The sequence below is a fragment of the Rana temporaria genome, chromosome 1 (genome assembly GCF_905171775.1).
Source record: "Rana temporaria chromosome 1, aRanTem1.1, whole genome shotgun sequence".
NCBI lineage: Eukaryota > Metazoa > Chordata > Amphibia > Anura > Ranidae > Rana > Rana temporaria.
This window is the reverse complement of record NC_053489.1, coordinates 174,812,974-174,834,105: the sequence shown is the minus strand read 5'-3', so window position 1 is coordinate 174,834,105 and position 21,132 is coordinate 174,812,974. Positions and strand designations below refer to the sequence as shown.

Below are 21,132 nucleotides of genomic sequence, written 5' to 3'. Positions count from 1 at the left end.
ACTGGCTATTTAAAATATCAAAGAGATTAGAGATTAGATAAAAGGTTTAGTGTCGTATAATACTTTTGGTATATAAAGGAGGAGTATAGGCAAAGCTATGGATCACAGGAGTGCAGTTTGTTCTCAGCAGCTTAAGTCAGCTGTCGGCTGATGTCGCTAAGCCGGACCAGACCCTGAAAAGATCCCAACTATATGATTTGGATCCACCTAGGAGCCTAGATTGGCAGCTGGCTCAGCCTCTCAGCAAAGCACTGGGAGCCTGAGCCAGCTGCTACCACACACTCCATAACCCAGCATTCCAGTGATTACTGAAGAGGAAGATAAGAGAGCCACTGACTAATGGCCATGGCTTTCTGCTCAGAGTGGGCAGGGAGAACTGAGCAATCAGCTGTGTTTGACCACTCGGTTTTTGGGGTGGTGCCAGGAGCGGACAGCTGCAGATGGCATTGGTGCTGCAGCAATCTAAGTGAGTATTTTTTTTGCCATTCCCGTACTTCTCTTTTTAGTAACTGTGAAGAAAGAACCCCCATGATATGGGACTTTAAAGGTAACTAACATAAGCATACACTGTGTGAAAGTATAAAAATGTTTATTATTCAAACATTATTAAAAGCTTGGAAAACCAGAAAAAACAATACAATAGGCTGTGTATACAGAACTAATTCAACGAAGTACATAGCAGTGTATCAACCACTGACATGTAGTTATTGTGGTCCTCCTTGTCCCCGTGATGGAGTTCTTGTGACACATAGAAGATCACATGGGGTAGAAGACCCACGGGGTACTTGTCTTCTACCCCATGTGATCTTCTACTTGATCTTCAAGAAGACAAGTATCTATGGGGTACTTGTCTTCTACCCCATGTGATCTTCTACTTGATCTTCAAGAAGACAAGTATCTATGGGGTACTTGTCTTCTACCCCATTTGATCTTCTACTTGATCTTCAAGAAGACAAGTATCTATGGGGTACTTGTCTTATACCCCGTGTGATCTTCTACTTGATTTTCAAGAAGACAAGTATCTATGGGGTACTTGTCTTCTACCCCCATGTGATCTTCTACTTGATCTTCAAGAAGACAAGTATCTATGGGGTACTTGTCTTCTACCCCATGTAATCTCCTACTTAAGTATCTATGGGCTACTTGTCTTCTACCCCCATGTGATCTTCTACTTGATCTTCAAGAAGACAATTATCTATGGGGAACTTTTCTTCTACCACCATGTGATCTTCTACTTGATCGACAAGAAGACAAGTATTTATGGGCTACTTGTCTTCTACCCCCATGTGATCTTCTACTTGATCTTTAAGAAGACAAGTATCTATGGGCTACTTGTCTTCTACCCCATGTGATCTCCTACTTGATCGACAAGAAGACAAGTATCTATGGGCTACTTGCCTTCTACCCCCATGTGATCTCCTACTTGATCTTCAAGAAGACAAGTATCTATGCCATAGATACTTGTCTTCTTGAAGATCAAGTAGAAGATCACATGGGGGTAGAAGACAAGTAGCCCATAGATTCTATGGGCTACTTGTCTTCTACCCCCATGTGATCTTCTACTTGATCTTCAAGAAGACAAGTATCTATGGGGTACTTGTCTTCTACCCCATGTGATCTTCTACTTGATCTTCAAGAAGACAAGTGTCTATTGGGTACTTGTCTGCTACCCCATGTGATCTCCTACTTGATTTTCAAGAAGACAATTATCTATGGGGTACTTTTCTTCTACCTCATGTGATCTTCTACGTGACCCAAGATCTCAATCACAGGGACGAAGAGGACCACAATAACTTCATGCCAGCGGTTGATACACTGCTATGTACTTTGTTGGATTAGTTCTGTATACACAGCCTTTTGTATTGGTTTGTACATGCTTTTCAAGCTGTTATTGATGTTTGAATAATAAACATCGTGATTTTATAATTGTACACAGTCTAAGAATATGTTGCCTTTAAAGTCCCATATCATTGAGGTTCGTTCTTCACAGTTATACAAATATGGATGATGGCAACTACCTACTTGACTCTTGCTTCTGGCTTGCACAGTATTCTCTTTTAAATAGTATATTTTAATTGTAGATATAACTACAAAGAGGAGAAAAGGGAGCATTTTGAAAGACAAGCAACCTTTTTCTTTAATTCTGACTCGATTTGCGAGTGTTGTCTCGCAAAACTAGCAGAATTCAAGCTAATGGGGTGTGCAGTACCGCATTTGGCCTGAGGTGAGGGGGCACCGGAGCCAAGCAGAGCCGAGAGGAGCTGAGCAGAGAAGATCGGAGCCGTTCGGAAATGCTCAGAAATACTGCGTTCCCGGGTGTTTTTCTGAGCCTTTCCGAGGTCAGCCGAGCTGTCCTCGGGCCTTTCCGAGTGGTTCTGAGGCTGTCCGGCGCCCCCCACCTCTGGCCACATGCGGTATTGCATGCCATTGAAGTCAATGCGGAACTAATTATTTTCATTTATATTGACTTCTATGGGGAAACTCGCTTTGATATGGGAGTGCTTTGGATTACGAGCATTCTCCTGGAACAGATTATGCTCGTAATCCAAGGTTCCACTGTACTTGGTTTCAGACAAGGAAAATCCCTCTGATTCAGGAACAGTTGAAAGGTATGACCATGGTTGGTTCAATCTGTCAGGCAGCACGATTTTGAAAAAGAAACTTAACTGGGCCGGTTTAAACGTGTACAGGCAACCTAAGGCCTCACGCACACTAGGCTCTTCTGAATGCTTTTCTCCTGACTGTAGAAAAGCAGCGTTAAAACTGTGCCTAAAGCTACTTTTTTCAAACGCGTCTAAAGTTTGGATGTTTATTCATTTAACTGGCCAGAATAATCATTTATTCTGGTCACTGAAATCTATAAACGCTCATCGCTAAATGTGTCTAGGATTTAGACGTGTTTAGGTGCATTTATGCATGTTTAGGCGCATCGGGCCTCTTTTTTGCCACAGTTGTTCCTCTCCTAAATGCAATTTTGGTGCATTCAGATTTCGCCCCTAAACACCCTTGCCTCTAAAATCCTTTAAACGTCTATGAATGCATGGATATATAGGCTTACATAGCAGGGTAAGTCACTATTAATGCAAAATACCATAGGCTATCTGACATATGTCACATGGAGAGGAGGAGGTTGAACAGAAGCTTCAGTCCATGTCGGTGCCTGTGATTGTTATTGGGAACCAGTTGCAGTATAGCCCTAGAGAGGCAAAAGTGCGTTTGACATTGACTATTGACTATTGATTAAGGTCCAGCCCAGAAGGTGAGCACATTTGGTTCATTGGATGTTATGCATGTGACACATGGGTAATCCTATAAAGTGACAGGAATATCTGGAATTCACGGGTGGTTGGCCACATATACATATTTAAGGACTTTTATTTGTTTCATCATTTGGGACTCATTTATTTAGGAGACACTGTTTTAGTTGTACTGCATAATTATATGTATCATAACATAGAGGGGTGTTTAGGGGCGAAAAAATGTCAAACACCTAGAAAATGGGTGGTTAAAAGCTGCAGTGTGCATGAGGAGGCCTTTACGCTTGTGGGACTTTAAACTGGTCACAAACCTGGGAAATGAAACTGAGCACATGATAAAAAAAATGCAAAAAGAGATTTACCATCAGTAACAACCACATATCAAAATGATCAGCAGATCCAGAGATATAGACAGCTGATGTACAAATCTCACATTTTTACATAATTAGCCTTTCTCATACCACACATTCCTCCCTAATGAGGACACCCATTACATTTAATTATTTTGCTACCAGAGCTATTTATTTTTTTGTCTATTTTTTGCACACGTTTAAGCAAACACTTTGGGAATGAAAATGACTTACAACCCCCAAAACATTTTTCCTGAAGGCAGAGAGGCTGGAGAATAAAAATATAATAGTTGTACATTTTTATGTCTCATGATATCTGCACAGCTGATTTTTTTGTTTTCTTTAAAGGGAGGCAGAATAGTATATAAATATATATCTACAATTAAAATGCTTTAGTATGGCATCTTTGGAAAGAAAATGACCACTCGTTTTTTATTTTATTTTTAATCTACAGCAGCCAGATTGTGCCCAATGTGTGAGAATAGAGGCAGAAACTGTACACAGCTTTTGCCAGGTAGATATATTTACTATATGATAATGTTACCATACCAGTGACTTTGTACAAGTGGTACAAAGATGTGAATGTATTTGTGGTTTGAGACTATAATGGACTTTAATGGTATCATAACACTTGGAATACACAGATATCTATCTACAGTATCTGTGTATTCCAAGTGTTATGATACCAATTAAAGTCCATTATAGCCTCAAACCACAAATACTTCCACATTGATAGGATGTACGGTAGGTATCCCTTGTCTCCATTATATAACTTTTGGCACTCCATTTAACAAAGATGTGAATAACTTGGCCTGGTTCACACCTTTGCATTTGTCTTTGCGGTTTGCCTAAAATTGCATGCATCGAGAAAATACATTGATTCCAATGAGGCCGTTCACATCTGCACATTGAGCTGTGCTATATGGTAAAAAAAATGAGGCATGTCCGATTTTTTGTGTGCATTTTTTACACTGTGATTCCCAAAACTCCTCATCTGTCCGTGGTGATGGCGGATACCACTGTGGATGCTCATGATCCTCTTTGTAGCACACTATGGCGGTAATCAGCCATCCCCAGCATATTTGATGTCCTGGTTGGCTATCCCTGCTGCATTCCCTGTTGGCTGGTGCCTTCTCATGACTCCCTAACAAGAGTGTTCCGCTACACCTTCCTGATGTTGCCAGAGAACAATAATACATATATGCACATTTTTACCTATTTGGTGAATATACTACATAACATGTCTGTCTCCTGAAGAATTGACCGTTGCTTCACGAAACACGTTGAGTAGTAGGACTCCAACCAATTGCTCTTCAATGTATACATGTCACAATTACGTGCTATTTGTTATGTACCGTATATACTTGAGTGTAAGCCGAGTTCTTCAGCCCATTTTTTAGGCTGAAAGACGACCCCCTCAGCTTATACTCGAGTCAGCAGTAAAACAGCATGTGTCTCCCGCTGTGTAATCCATATGCAGCCGTACCTTTCATTAATAAAACAGCGTGTCTGCCGCTGTGTAATCCAGTCTGTTTGGCTGTCCATTGTAAGACAGCCCCGCCTCCTCCTCGTCTGTCATAGGCGGAACACTGATGCAGTTTCCCAGCATCGTATCAGTGTTCAGACAGCCGAACAGACTGGATTACACAGTGGCAGACACATGCTGTTTTACTAATGAAAGGTACGGCTGCATATGGGCACAGTGAGAGACTGCATATGGGCACAGTGAGAGACTGCATATGGGCACAGTGAGAGACTGCAAATAGGCACAGTAGGAGACTGCAAATGGGCACAGTGAGACTGCAACTGAGCACAACGAGACGGCAAATGGGCACAATTAGACTGCAGATGGGCACAGTGAGGCTGCAGATGGGCATTGTTTACCCAGTAGCTGCTGCATTTTCCCACCCTAGGCTAATACTCGAGTCAATATGTTTTCCCATTTTTTTGTGGTAAAATTAGGTGCCTCGGCTTATATTCGGGTCGGCTTATACTCGAGTATATACAGTATTCTATGTAGTTTTAAAAAGTTCTTTTTATGTATTTCAATAAAAATGTATACTTTTTTAGAATGTGCTGACTTATTTTTGCCTGGTGCAGCTCCTGCTAAAGTCCCATAGGCAACCTTAACATATGAGATTTGTAATTGCCAATAGAATAAAAAAATGCACGTAAATGCACATACGACTCAGATGTGAACCCAGCCTAAGGGTTAATGTAAAAATAAATTTAGATGTTTTACCAGGGAAGTAAAACCTAGCTATGCAGAAGTGGTCAGGGAATTTCTAAGTCATAATATTTCTGAATTGTGCACATTTCTGTAGAAAATGGGAGAGGATGTTGTGACTTCCTCTATAATCTGTGATCTTTAAGGAACATGGGCACTTGCGGGTTTGATGCTATTAATGCTAAGCTCAACGCAAGCAGCTAAATGCAAAATATACATACATATGTGAGCTGTCTTACTTGTACTAAAATGTATAATTCTGCTCAGCCTTGTAAACCTTCCACACCCTATAGCTAGGTTGGTGACCTCTCCTTTCTCCACTGCTACTAAACATAATAGCCTGGTCACCAGCCTGTGCCAGCTTGAACAGTGGACAACAAAGGATCATCATTGCAGCCACTGAGAAATTGCAAAGGGGTAGGCAACCTGACGACCTCCAGCTGTTGCAGAACTACAAGTCCCATCATGTCTCTGGGAGAAATTGTAACTGCCAGCCTTGCAATGCCTCATGGGAAATGTAGTTCCACAACAGCTGGAGGGCCCCAGGTTGCCTACCCCTGCTCTAAATGGTGCTTGTGCTGGGTGGCTGACCTCTTGTATTTACAATGCATCAGACCAGCCGTTCAGCATGGGATCCAGAAGCAAGTGGAGATCACTGGTAGCAGTGTCTCCAGCTTCCAGGGGGATCACCCAGATATGGTATATACATAGCTACATTGGTCCAAGCTGGACTAATGTACCTATCTAAAAATATACCATGCCTGGAATGTATGTAATGAACCATATATAACTTCAGCTGCAAATATCCTGTAGCTACAATTATTTATATATGTATATACATTATAGAATATTCTCCTCTTCCCTCTGTAAATTAACTAGGCATAAATGTATAGTCCAGTCCCTAGGCATGGCATCTGTGTACTGTTTTTACTGATAAACAATCTTTACTGTTATCAAATGGAACACAGTTTTGGTGGTTTGACACATTTTGGACACAGCAAGTGGCTTTTATGCTATTTACATTGTGTTCATATACATACATATTTGCCACCAACATAACTAATAGGAACCATCTCTCCTTATATTCAAACGTTCACATCTACAGCTGGATCTACAAAAGAGTTCTCTTCTCACAGACATCACAAAAAAATAAAGATAAATAAAAGACACAAACATAGAGATGAATTAAGCAATTTTAAGGCTCCACAGTCCAGATATCTGCAATCTTGGTAAATGCATACTGTATGTGGTCTGCAGACTAAAGCAGCTGTATTACATATGCTGGGCTACAAAAGCATACATTTTCTGCACAGAAACAAGTAACTGTGTAATAAGGTGACAGGCCTCTAGTCTGCCACAGTATTCTCTTAGAAAACCACCATTCTGTATACAGTGGAACGAGCATAATCCGTTCCAGGAGAATGCTTGTAATCCAAAGCAGTCACATATCAAAGCGAGTTTCCTCATAGAAGTCAATGGAAACAAAGATAATTCGTTCTGCATTGACTTCTATTGCATGCAATACCGCATGCGGCCTGAGGTGGCACTAGAGAGCCTCCAAAATACTCGGGGACAGCTCTGCTGAACTCAGAAACCCTGGGAAAGGCTCGGAAACTGAGTATTTCCGAGTCATTCCAAGTATTTCCATAGGGCTCCGAGTGTCATCGTCGCCCCCGCACTTCTGGCCAAATGCGGTACTGCACACCCCATTGGCTTGAATCCTGCTCATTTTGCAAGACAACACATGAAGTCAGGATTTTTTTTTAAAAGTTGCTTGTCTTTCAAAACGCTTGTTAACTGCGTTATTCGTTAACCAAGGTTCTACTGTACATCCAATCATATATTCTTTTTCTGCTAAATCAATGATATTTGTAAAATGTTTCAAGTAAACATAAAGAGCAAAACAAACATTAAATAAATAAATGTGTCAACATTCTATATTATTTTTTTTTTATTTTCTTAACAAATTACCTAGTTTATTTCAATATACATTGGACAGCCTTTCTCAACCAGGATTCCATGGAACCTTAGGCCTCGTACACACGACCGAGAAACTCGACGGGCGAAACACATCTTTTTGCTCGTTGAGTTCCTTGTGAAGCCGTAGAGAAACTCGACAAGCCAATTTTCTCCATTCCCGTCAAGGAAATAGAGAACATGCTCTCTTTTTGGCTCGTCAAGTTTCTCGACAGTTTCCTCTACGGAAATGTACACACGACCGGTTTCCTCGGCAAAAATATCTCCCAGCAAGTTTCTTGCTGCTTTTTGCCGAGAAACTCGGTCGTGTGTACGAGGCCTTAGAGTTCCTGTAGAGCACGTGTCAAACACAAGGCCCGTGGGCCAAATACAGCCCTCCACTCATTTTTATGTGGCCCTCACACCTCTCTAATGCAGCTTTGCCCCCAGCTTCTTCCTAGGAGCAGCACAAGGTAGGGAGGGGGGGGGGGGTACACTGTGATGCAAGGAAGCCTCTTGACTTCTGATGGTGGGGGGCATGGGGTGCTCTGGACATCTGCTTATTGTTATGAGAATAGTACAATTTTGTGCCAGTTGAAAAGGAGGGTCGCACACCGCTGGTATCATCCACAAGAAACTTTATTGGAGACTGCCCAGTGCCCAGACAGAACACCACGGCAGAACCATCTTCTGTCGGAACAGCCTCCAATTAAGTTTCTTGTTGATATTACCAGCGGTGTGTCACTCTCTTTTTCAGATTTGCATCATCTGCTACAGGAGTGTGAGTGGGCTCTGTGTCAGTCTGCACCTGCCCTTCACAGCTTAAGTAATTACTGAAACCAGTAATGTACACTGAACCATAATTCCGATGAACTTGAGTTTGACACCCCTGCTCTAGAGGTTGTCAGGGGTTCTTCCAGAGGGGGACCCTTGAGCAGTGGGGTTCCTTGAGCAATGGTCAACTGCTGCCTCTCTGATAAGATACCACTGACACCTGCTCTTTTTGGATATCTGTAAGGGGGGGGGAATGAACCCAATGACCACAAATGTAAGGAGCATTCTTCCCAGGGACCCTCATGCTAATGTACTCTGAGCTGTATATTAACATGTGTCATGGTAAAACACAGTAAAGATATATTTACTATCATTTTATATGATGCTGCAGAACAAAAAAAAATACAATCAAAGACTTGCAATCCAATCCAATGTTGTTCTATGCTTTTATGGGGTATAGGAGCTAACAACATAAAGTTATCAGACCATATATAACATGTACATTACGTAGGAACCTCAATCCAGTCCAGTAAGTCCAGTAACTTGACAGCAGAACCAGATAATACCAAAGAAATCAGCAATTTCCCCGAATCCTCTAAAGCAGGGGTCCCTGTTGGAGACCGGGCCAGATGACAGGTTGTGCGAGTTGTCAGAGTGAGCTAGAAAAACATGAACCGCCACCCTCCCACCACCAGATGGCGCCCACTCCACTTCTCCACGCACCATTACTTGCTTCCCTCTCTGTCTTCACCCTACCTACTGAGAGGAAAAGGGAAATGAAGGAGAAGGGGAGGGAGGAGAACCAGGCCAGGGTCACAGAGCATTGGCTGACAGGCTGCACACACCCCAACTCCCCCAAACCCCCCCCCCCCCCAGGCAATGCACTTTTCCATGGTGATTGACCATTAACCCTTCATGTGCATTTGACCATTTATATTCCGATGGTCATATCATTCTGGTAAGAGCCTCTTGTGTGCACGGAGTGGAAGTTGGACATTTGCTTGGATGTTATTTTCACTAGGAGCGGAAGATTTTTTTTGTTCCTGGTGCATATGGACACTGTCTATGTTTTATTTATTTATATTTGTATTTATTGTTATCTTGTTTTTTCACTATTTGACAATTGATGGTAATGTTAATTATGCATTGCACATATTCATTTCGTTTTTTATACAGTATATAGTGCTGCACATTTGAGCTATGATCCAGTGTCACCACCAAAAATCTAAGACAGGTTGAAATACACGGTGGCCGAATGCTGTACTGGGTGGTACTCAGTGTATACATTCAGGGACAGAGGCCCAGAACACAGGTATTTTGTATTACAATCCCCAAATGCATATGCCCCCAAGCATGAGTACCATTGGTACAGCATCCAGTCGTGTCGGTCTGCCACATACTTCTGCCTGTCAAAGATTTTGACAGGCTGCTGGCGGCAGGGCTGGACGCTGCATCTGTGCCTCCCAAATGCATGAAAACACTGCGATTTCATGCACATTATCTGAAAGTCCAATGTGCATGTGGCTTAATAGAGCAGTATCTCACAAGACACACCAATCTCCCTTTAATGTCGTAGATGTTTCTTGTCACTCCCTCTCGTATTTAACTAGTTCTCCTTCTTACACTACTCCAGACATCAGCCTGTACAGTTTTATATCTCTACAAACACAGGCTCCACAGAGGGTTATCAAGGCAAGGAACCCAACACAACCATATCTTTCAAAGCTCGTCACAGTTTTGGCAGACATGTCTACAGAGGCCATCGTTTTATGCCCAAACGTCTAAATGAATCAATCTGAAATACCAGCTGCTGTGATCACTGAATCCCTCTGATTAGGGCCCCATTCACAGCACAGCTTTTTGTAGCTCGAAGCTCCAAAACCCTGGAGGAGAAAGAAATCAATTATTCTCTATGGGGATTGTATATCCTCTACAAGCCACCTGAAATCAAACTGAAGCTCATAAAGCTTTTTCTGTAGCTCGAAACGGGCAGATTGGTGCGTTTTTGAAGCATTTTTCTGTTCTACAAAAAAGCTTTAAAACGCTGGATTTGTGCGGTTTTGGGCATTTTGTCGCATGTTTTTCAGTGTTTTTCTGCTCAAATGCAATCATTTAAAAAAATATATTAATAATAATGAAAATATTATTAAATAAACAAATAAGAAAATAATAATAATAAATAAATAAAATGTAAATAAATAAATAAAATACCTCCAACTCCTAACATTATCCCCTAATACTGACCCCCTGACCCTAAAACCCCAACCCCTAACCCTAATAACTCCCAAAGCCTAAACCCTAACCCTAATATTAAAACCTAACCCTAACCCTAATCCTAACCTAAAAAAATCGTAAATAAATAACAATAAATAAAAATAAACAAATTAATTAAACTCTAATCTTTAACCCATAACCCTTAGCTTAAAGTAAAGAAAATTATGAATAAATAATAAATAAAACTGGATAAAAAAACTGAAAAACATAGCAACAAATGATGAAACCGAATATATTTTTCTCTATTGGCTAATCAAAAAATGGCTGCACCGCATACTAGCTCATTATAAAATACTTACCTTAGAACAAGGCCTCTGCAACTTACCTTGTTCACACCGAGGTAGCTGACATGTTGCCACTGCGTGTCTTCCGGGTATCGCCGCTCCAGTGCTGTGAGTGACTGGAGCCGCGATGTCGTCACTCCCGTGCATGTGCGCGGGAGACTTCTTTCCGGCAAGGTCCGGCGTCTGCCGGGCCTTCAGCCGAGAATCCCCTATGCGCATGCACTACTGCAGTCAGCGGCTCATTGCGAGGGATATTATCCCCTAAATCGTAAAGGTTTGAAGATATTTTTTTTTACCTACAGGTAAGCCTTATTATAGGATTACCTGTAGGTAAAAATACAAAAAAAGACTATACAACCACTTTAAAAAATGCTGTACACAAAAGCACATACAAACGCTCGAAAATGCGACGCTCAGGTATGAATGCAGCCGAAAAGTCTGTTTTCAGAAATGAATCATCTCCGACTTTCTTTTAGCTTTCTCTGGTGACACAGGTCAGATGTTGGCTCTTTTCCTTTCACAGTGCAATATATATTTCACTAAGTTCTATCATTCATTCCTTACACAGGACTTTACCGGAGTTACTCTGAAACCAAGTAAATAATGATTACTAAGAAAATCACCTGCCCCAACTGTCAAGCCTTTTTGTTTGCCAAAATAAATAAAATTACCTGACTGCCTGTAGAATGCAAAAGTAAGAAGCCTATGCAAAACTAGGGCAAACCATCATAAAGTCACTCAGGCACAGAATTTCCATACAAACCGCTGTGTTTGTTAAGTGTGTTTTCATAACTGGTACACGCAGTTATTTAAAAAAAAAAATATACAAGGCCAGCAAAACTAAACTACAGCTTGGCCAACACAGATGATATGTTAACATGAATAAATATATACAGAAAAGTATCACAAGCTGAAGAAAATTCAGTGGGACTTTTGTATAAAAATTTTGGAGATAAAAAGTGTTTTTGCTGCCCTTAGTAGATAAATTCATAGCCCAAATTAGGTAAAAATAAAGAATATGCTAGAATCTTTTAAAGCCCAATTGAATACAGTAAACAATATGGGGCCCTTTAACTTTTTAGGGGTTCTTTTACTTTTGTTTTACTGCTAAATGCTGCAGGCAGTATTAAACCCAAAAACAAACATTTAGTATATTGCAGATTACCAATTCTTTGATGTGATGCCTGCATTCGTTACCTTTTTTAGGCTTTCTTCTTTCTATTTTCATCTGGTCATCCAGCCAGTAAGTCTGTGGTTTTTCAAATACCCAAACTCTCCAGGAGAATGGCTAGATCACCAAGTGAAAACAGAGGGAAAAGGACAAAGAAAAGAAAACAAATTCCCGCCACCACTAATGTTTGGTAAGCTTCAACATAATACATTTTTAGTTTTGGGTTTAATACCACTTTAAAATCCCATGTGCTGCCAGCACATAGGAGAGTCGGACTGCAGCTCGTTCTCACAACGCAGTATTCTGACTCTCCAAAGGTCTGGCATGGCCTTCTTGAACATTTCTCGAATCAACTGCAATGTTGTTCCCTGAGCAGTGCTGTGATTGAAGAGCGTGTCAGACTGCTGGAGAGCTGGGCACTGCTTTGTGTGAGAGAGCTGCGGTCAGACTCTCTAAGCTAAGAAAACATTTTGGCTTGATGTACACTTTCATGGTCAAAGTAAAACACGGGATATAAATCACCTGTCCTTCTGCATCCTATATACATGAAACTTTATAGATACACTATATTTTTATAAAAAAAGCTATAAATGTTTTTTGTTTTTTTAAATACAACGACATATACAGTATGCAGCATTTGTTATAGGAATCACAGATATTCAGTGTAAACTCACTCTCCTAATTACATTTGCTTTGCCACTTTGTCATCCTTTGGCTTGATTTACGATTAGTTCATAACAAACAATGTCAGTTTGAAAATCTTTTTAATTTTCCTTGAATGGCCAACTGCAAGTGCCAAAATGAAACATGCAAGACTTCTTTAAAATGCATTGCAGCACAATACGTTGGGGTTGATTTACTTAAACAGGAAAGTGCAAAATCTAGTGCAATGGTGCATGACAGCCAATCAGCTTCTAACTTCAGCTTATTCAATTAAGCTTTGATAATAAAACCTGGCAGCTGACTGGTTTCTCTGCTGAGATGCACCAGATTTTGCACGCTCCCGTTTTAGTAAATCAGCCTTGAACAGAGCCCATGGAACAGAATGCAATTACTTATGACCATGTACAATTATCCTGCAGTTCTGCATCTGGATTGTATAGAATGAAAAGAGATTGGGACTTTAAATGAGGCGTAATATTGGATAATAAATGCATCTGGCTTGTATGAGCCCTGTATTAACACATGTATTCCATGAACGAGCATCTCTTCCACTTCAATGGTCAATACAAGATCTTAAAAAACATGTCATGTTTTAAATCTAATGCACAGAACTTCATTCAAAACATAAAAGGATCTTAACCAAACTGAAGTAGGCAATAGTTACAAAACTCATAAGAGAAATAAAAATGTACAGATCACTTACCTTGGGTGGATCGTACAACTCCATAAGATATTCTTCACTGTCTGAAGGACTTGCTTTCCGTAAAACTAATCTGCACCTCTGCCAAAGTGTTCCACTGTCCATGCTTGCCTCATCTACCATACTGTAGTTCAAAGTTCCTTCCTTTCGGATTTCAACCACTGGCTCCCTGATTAAAGTCCATGGTAAAATCCTCTTATGTAAGCCATGCCAGGAATGTGAAACGTTTGTATCCGAGTCTATTTCCCTGTTTTCTGGAGGGTTTGAATCTGCAGATCTCCTACGGAAAATATTTCGAAGGCTTCTACGAATTTGATTGAAGGAGAATCTAATGAATGGTCTTGGAGGAGCAGGTGTGATGTTGTTTCCAAGCTCCTCTGTACTCCAAGTTTTTGGCACATTGTGGACAGAAGTGTCACTAGCTGTCTGTTCTGTGTTTTCATGGTGAGGTGTTAAGTCCACCTCTACTTTTGCTGCAACCGTACTAGGAGGCTCCTCTGATGTCCTGCTACCTGTCTCTCTATAATCCTTTACTCTACTGAAAGGAAAAATCCTGTATTGGTCCATGCCCCAGCCTTCCCTCACCTCGTTTCTGAAATACTGTTGGAAGAGATCCGTGAACTGCAGGGAGAAGTTCTCTGCGGCAAGGATGTCATGGTGTGGGTTCTGATTTGCGAACAACCAATATTGCTTTGCCAACTCCTTCGCTGTGGAGATGGCGTGAAGCTCACAGAACTCATTCCAGCCCTGAGGGATGGAGGAACTTTCAGGTTGAATAGTGTCCCCATTCATTGCAGTGACTGAAGCAGTGGTGTGCTGTGAAAGCAGAAAAAGGAAACACTAAATGAGGGGCTTTCCATTGCACATTCGTTGTCATGCTTGCTAAGAGGAAGCTATTTTATAATGAACTCTTCTCTAGGTCACACCGCTTGCTAGTCAAAATATCAAGCAGGCTTGTACCACTTGTTCGGATCATCATAGTCATTTGTGCATCACATAGCAACTTTGTGGTCATAATAATGAAAGTGACAACTCCTTTTTCAATAAGTTGATTATATATAAATTGTCATGTAAAACATATCTGAAAACGCCATTTTAGTTTTTTCTTTCATAAATGTAAAACTAAACAAAACAAGCTAACTATATAGCAGGCTGGCAACATTTCCCATACCTCCAATTTCATTTTTAAAGCAGATCTATGAGCTCAGTATACTGTGAGAGAAAAAAAGTATATGAATCTCTGCTGATTTTGTAGGTTTGCCCACTGACAAAGAAATGATCAGTCTATAATTCTAATGGTAGGTTTATTTTAACAGTGAGAGACAGAATAACAACAAAAATATCCAGAAAAACGCATTTAAAAAAGTTATAAATTGATTTGCATTTTGATGATTGAAGTAAGTATTTGATCCCCTATCAATCAGCAGGATTTCTGGCTCCCAGGTGTCTTCTGTACAGGTAACAAGCTGATATTAGGAGCACTCCCTTCAAGGTAGTGCTCCCATTCTCAGCTTGTTACCCATATAAAAAACAACTGTCCACAGAAGCAATCAATCAATCAATCAGATTCCAATCTCTTCACCATGGTCAAGACCAAAGACCTGTCCAAGGAAGTCAGGGACAAGATTGTAGACCTACACAAGGCTGGAATGGGCTACAAGACCCTCACCAAGCAGCTTGGTAAGTGGGTGACAATAGTTGGTGCAATTATTCGCAAATGGAAGAAACACAAAATAACTCAATCTCCCTCGGTGTGGGGCTCCATGCAAGATCTCATATCGTGGCATTTCAATAATCATGAGAATGGTGAGGAATCAGCCCAGAACTACACAGGAGAATCTTGTCAATGATCTCAAGGCAGCTGGGACCATAGTCACCAAGAAAACAATTGGTAACACACTACGCCATGAAGGACTGAAATCCTGCAGTACCCCCTGCTCAAGAAATCACATGTACAGGCCCGTCTGAAGTTTGCTAATTAACATCTGAATGATTCGGAGGAGAACTGGGTGAAAGTGTTGTAGTCAGGCAAGACAAAAATCAAGCTCTTTGGCATCAACTCAACTGACCGTGTTTGGAGAAGGAGGAATGCGGCCTGTGACCCCAAGAACACCATCCCCACCGTCAAACACGGAGGTGGAAACATTAAGCTTTGGGGGTGTTTTTCTGCTAAGGGGACAGGACAACTTCACTGCATCAAAGGGACGATGGAGGGGGGCATGCACCTTAAAACCTCCTTCTCTCAGGCAGGGCATTGAAAATGGGTCATGGATGGGTATTCCAGCACGACAAAGACGCAAAACACATGGCCAAGGCAACAAAGGAGTGGCTCAAGGAGAAGCACATCAAGGTTCTGGAGTGGCCTAGCCAGTCTCCAGAACTTAATTCTACAGAAAATATGTGGAGGGAGCTGAAGGTTCGAGTTACCAAACATCAGCCCCAAAACCTTAATGACGGAGAGGATCTGCAAAGAGGAGTGGGACAAAATCCCTCCTCAGATGCGTGCAAACCTGGTGGTCAACTACAAGAAACGTCTGACATCTGTGATTGCCAACAAGAGTTTTGCCACTAAGTCATGTTTTGCGAAGGAGTCAAATAATTATTTCACTCATTAAATGCAAATCAATTTATAACTTGTTTTAAGAGCGTTTTTTTTGTTTTGCTATTCTGTCTCTCACTAAATAAACCTACCATTAAAATTTTAGACTGATCATTTCCTTGTCAGTGGGCAAACTAACAAAATCAGCAGGGGATTAAATCCTTTTTTTCCCTCAATGTACACTTTCATTTTATACCATCAGCATTTTAATCATACAACCAATAGTTATATTTCACAATCCAATATAAGCTTACTAAAAAAATCTACTTTCATGTTGTAGGTTAGGTCTGTCTGCTGGCCATCTCGTTCCACAGCTTCCAGGACTCCCTGCATGCTTTGCAGCTTCTCCTCTGCAGTTTACTTTCCACTTCTAAGGACTACATCCCATGGTACCTTGCTGCCTACAAACAGTGACTCCTGCACTAACTCTGCCTCCTTAAATGTCTCCTCTCAGCACCTCTGTAGTTTAGAAGGCAGGCTGTGAAATGTGTGACAAAGCCGTGCCTACTCACAGGGCATAGTGAACACTTATCACATAATTCAAGGAAATTAATTGTGTGGGGATCTTAAAAATTTAGCTTAAAACCACCACTCGCCATAGTCCATCCTAGTATGGATGTATACATGTGAAAGCCTCAGTCAATGCCACTCCTCAGGCCATGCCCCCTGACATATTTTGCCCCATCCACAGGGCTTAATCATAGGCATTGAATGAGGCTTTCACATGTATACATCCATACTAGGATTGGCTATGGAGAGTGGTGGGTTTATGCTCAAATGTTCATTGTTTACTGGATGAGTTTTTCTTATGCTTGCATCCCTACTATACTGAGTGCCAATGGGGCTCTACACCTCAGCCTGGAGCGGCACCACCAAGGCCTTACTGGGATCTTAACAAAGTAAGTTTACAATCTTTAAGATCATTCAGATTAACAGAAGAAGGCTAAAAATTTCCATAGAATGTGGAAAGAAATATATCATTTATATTTTTGACCATAGATATGGTTTAATATTTACAGACTTAAAAGAGAAGTATGGGTCTGTAAAAAAAACAAGCCTTTACTCACCTAGGTGGATGCAGCATTGGTCTGATGCTGCATCTGTCCCATGCCAGCTCTGCAGTAAGAACTGAGTGATCACACACCACTGATCGCTCAGTGCTCCCCCTCCGCACTGAGCAGAGAGCCGTGACTATCAGTCGGCGGCTCTCTGCTCTACCCTCCAGCACTCCCTGGAGTGCTGGACTGGGGATGGGAGGGGAGGAAGTGGCTGGCTCAGGTTTTAAGTGGCGCTGCCATGAGGCTGAGCCAGCTGCTGGTCCAAGGATTTAGACAGGATGAAAAGCAAGGATGTTTCCCCAGCATGAACCAGCTGAGTGACTTCAGCAGACAGCAGTTTTAGCCTGCTTTTGGCTGAAAAGGGGTCACAGGAGTGCAGAACAAACAGCACTCATGTGATCCATAGAAGAAGTATGACCAAGAAAACTCTGGCCATACTTCTCCATTAAAGTGGTTGTAAACCACTGAAATGAAAAATTAACAAAACATATCCCTCTATGTGTTTCCTCTCTGATCTCTCCTTTTATGCTATCTACATTAGTCACTTCTAAGGCCCCGTACACAAGTCCGAGAAACTCGACGGGCAAAACACATCGTTTTGCTCGTCGAGTTCCTTGTGAAGCCGCCAAGGATCTCGGCGAGCCAAGTTTCCTCATTGACTAACGAGGAAATAGAGAACATGTTCTCTATTTGGCCCGACGAGATCCTCGTCGGTTTCCTCGGCCAAAAGTGTACACACGACCGGGTTTCTCGGCAGAATACGGCTCCGTTCGAGTTTCTGGCTGAATTCTGCCGAGAAACTCGGTTGTGTGTACGGGGCCTTACAGTGTAATTTGACACCGCGCAATGTAGGAAGACAGCCCCACACTCCTGGAAACAGAAGGTAATTGACAGCTTGAGCTGTACATGTTTCCCTATTATACTTGTTTAGAGGGGGGGGGGTATCCATTCCCTCCATTCAGATCTCAGATTACACTCTGTACTCTATGATGTGCAGTGTGTGATGTCAGACTCTGGAGCTGAGAAAAAGCTTTTGATCTGTGTGTTTAGGAAGGCTGTGGAGGAGAGCGGGCTGCAGATAAACAAACAGGAACAACTTATGTAGGAGAATTTGTTTCATATTTCACCAGAGGCTAGGCGCTTCATTAGGTTTACAACCCCTTTAAAACTATCCCCACTGGTTGTCTTACCTTGCCCATACAACCTTCACCTTCTTGAATACGATGAATGCATTAGCTCCAATAGTAAGTATTCCACAGCCAACTTCACACAAAGTAGGCAAAGAGTGTAGAACATCGGCAGGAACAATACAATTTGTTAGGTCAGCAATGCCAGGCTCCAAATTAAATCCTAATTTTGCCAGCCTGCTAACCTTATATGTGATTAGTATTAGAAGGTTTTGCTTTTACTTGGCTAATAAAAAGAAAAAAGAACCCAATAAGGTCTGTTTATATCTAGACTTCAACAAAATCATAACACACTTAGATCGCATTCACACTAATGAATGCTCACAAAATTGACACAGAGCAATCCCGGGACCCCCTGCAGACAGAAAGTGATTGGCAACCTGATCTGAGCATGCTACCCTATGAGACGGTTTGGGGTGTCCATTTCCTCCATTCAAATCTCAGCTCTATGATGTGCAGTGTTTTAAGTCAGATCACCACCCCCTGACTTCTAGAGCTGAGAAAAAGCCTTTGATCTGTGTGTTTTAGAAGACTTTAGAGGAGAGAGGGCTACAGATAAACAGGAAAACTTATGTAAGAGGATTTGTTTAATCTCTGTGCAGCACTGCATCAGGAATGTTCAAAAAATGAAAGAGGAACAATTAATTGTTTTTGGCACCCCAAATGCACCAAACAAGAGGCGTTTTTATGTGCATGCATGAACCTGCTGACAAACGCACAAAAAAGTGCAGTTAACAATAGCTCTAAGCTCAAAAAGATGCATGATCTTCTTTACGTAAGGCGGCCCATTAAAATATATGCATAAGAATGTCAGCCGATATCAAACTACATTAGTGTGAATGAGGGCTTAGGGCAGTGTTTCTCAATTCCAGTCCTCAGGCCCCCCCAACAGGTCAGGTTTTCAGGATTTCCCTCAGATGAAAAGGCTGTGGTGATTACTAAGGCAGTGAAACTGATCAAATCACCTGTGCAAAATAATGGAAATCCTGAAAACCTGACCTGTTGGGGGGGCCTGAGGACTGGAATTGAGAAACACTGGCTTAGGGGCATATGTATAAGCAGGTGACCTAACATTCACTAAATTTTCACTGCAGGACAATCTTTCTGGTGCATGTGTTTTAAATTACATTAGATGATTCACCACCAGTGAATGTTTGACAAAAGGGATCCTTATGTTCCTGACAGTCATAGACAAGAGAACAAAGTAACACATTTAGGAACTTTCCATTTAGGTCAAGCACAGGCAACAAATTATTCCGGGTGTCTGGTTGAGGAAACCTGTGAATTTGCATAGAAGCAGTTCTCCCAACACCAGAATTTTTTTTTTTATACATATAGTCTTAGATATAAACAGATCTGTTAATTGACTTTAAATACACTATGCTAATAAAGTATGATGTACATACATGCTATCGCTCCACTGTGCAATGTTATCATAGTTTTCCAACCTGCAAAATACAATACAAAAAAAGAGCATCAATATGCAGTGTGGACAAACATACAGGTACAGAAGAAAAAAAACACAGACTAAACAATATTGTATTTTCTAATAACGAGTAGCAATACATAGGTGTTTGCGTCTATATTTTCCTGAGATGTCTGAAGCCTTGACTTTCTTCATACTGCTGTATACAAAACAGAGATTGATGATTTAATGAACTATGTATGGCGTGGGTGAATACTTGGGCCTTATGCCAAACTGAGAAAATGGCTATGACCTTTCAAGTACTAATATTATGTGGTGTGTCCAAGTCAAGGATTCTGTAGGCTTGTTTTTTTACTCAGTCCTATCCGAGACATCTCCTTTGGATCCCATCTAGTAACCCAAACATAGAAAAAAAAAGTTTCTTCTCAGAGAAACTCCTCCAGAACTGGTTTTGCTGCTCTTGGATTTGACCTGTTCAGTGACAGCTAGCGTAAAGTCTATGACCCACAGTAAGCCAACCAAAAGAACAAAATCCACAAATTATTTTTGCCCCTTCACCTTAAAGCCCAAAGACACACAAAAAAGAAAACTTGCATTAGCCCCCCTAGGTGCAAGGGTTAAATGCTCATTATGTCTATGGGGTTGCAGAAGAAGCTGTATTACTTACCTGACTCCAGCTGGCTCCGGTGCTCTCCCTCCCTCCGAATACCTCCAGTGTAGGCAGACCCTTGGCGCAATTAGGTGCAGTGCAGGGCTTTTATACCTGTACTGTACACGGAGGAAGCAGGAATATAACCCCAGCCAGGAGAAGCTTAGAGACTAGGCTGTAGCAGACTGTTTAAATGGAGCCTGCTGGAGCGAGTAAAGGGTAATTAATATAACCTCTTCTGCCACTGGCTGAATGAAAAAAAAAATAAACAGATTTCTCCATCCACACAGTGGGGAGACTTCCCTGTTGTCAGAATATACAGATCAGCTCTGCAGACATTGAGTGATTTTTATCTAACAGGGCAGTTGAACAGAAGTCGATTGGTAGATTAACTTCTGTTTAACTGCAATAGGTACACATGAATCAAAATTCATCCAGGGCCTACTGATCCATGTATGGCCAGCATTAAAAAGCATTTAACCCTTACAATTTACACCCCTAAAGGATTTTTTATTTTTTTTTAGAACTGGGCTTTAAAGTGGTAGTAAAGTCAATAA

The 21,132-nt window shown here is 41.3% G+C and overlaps 1 protein-coding gene across 2 annotated transcripts in view; it reads right to left on the bottom strand.

Moving 5' to 3' along the window:
• The window catches only part of SH2B3 (SH2B adaptor protein 3), a 184,763-nt gene that overhangs the window by 113,567 nt on the left and 50,064 nt on the right, over positions 1–21,132 (bottom strand). For both annotated transcript variants that reach the window (XM_040346363.1, XM_040346372.1), the window contains exons 2-3: positions 19,907–19,948; positions 13,660–14,472 (exon numbers count right to left, since the gene is read on the bottom strand). In XM_040346363.1, coding sequence (XP_040202297.1) covers positions 13,660–14,448 — 789 coding nt within the window. In that variant the 5' untranslated portion in view covers positions 14,449–14,472; positions 19,907–19,948. The remainder of the gene's footprint in view (positions 1–13,659; positions 14,473–19,906; positions 19,949–21,132) is intronic.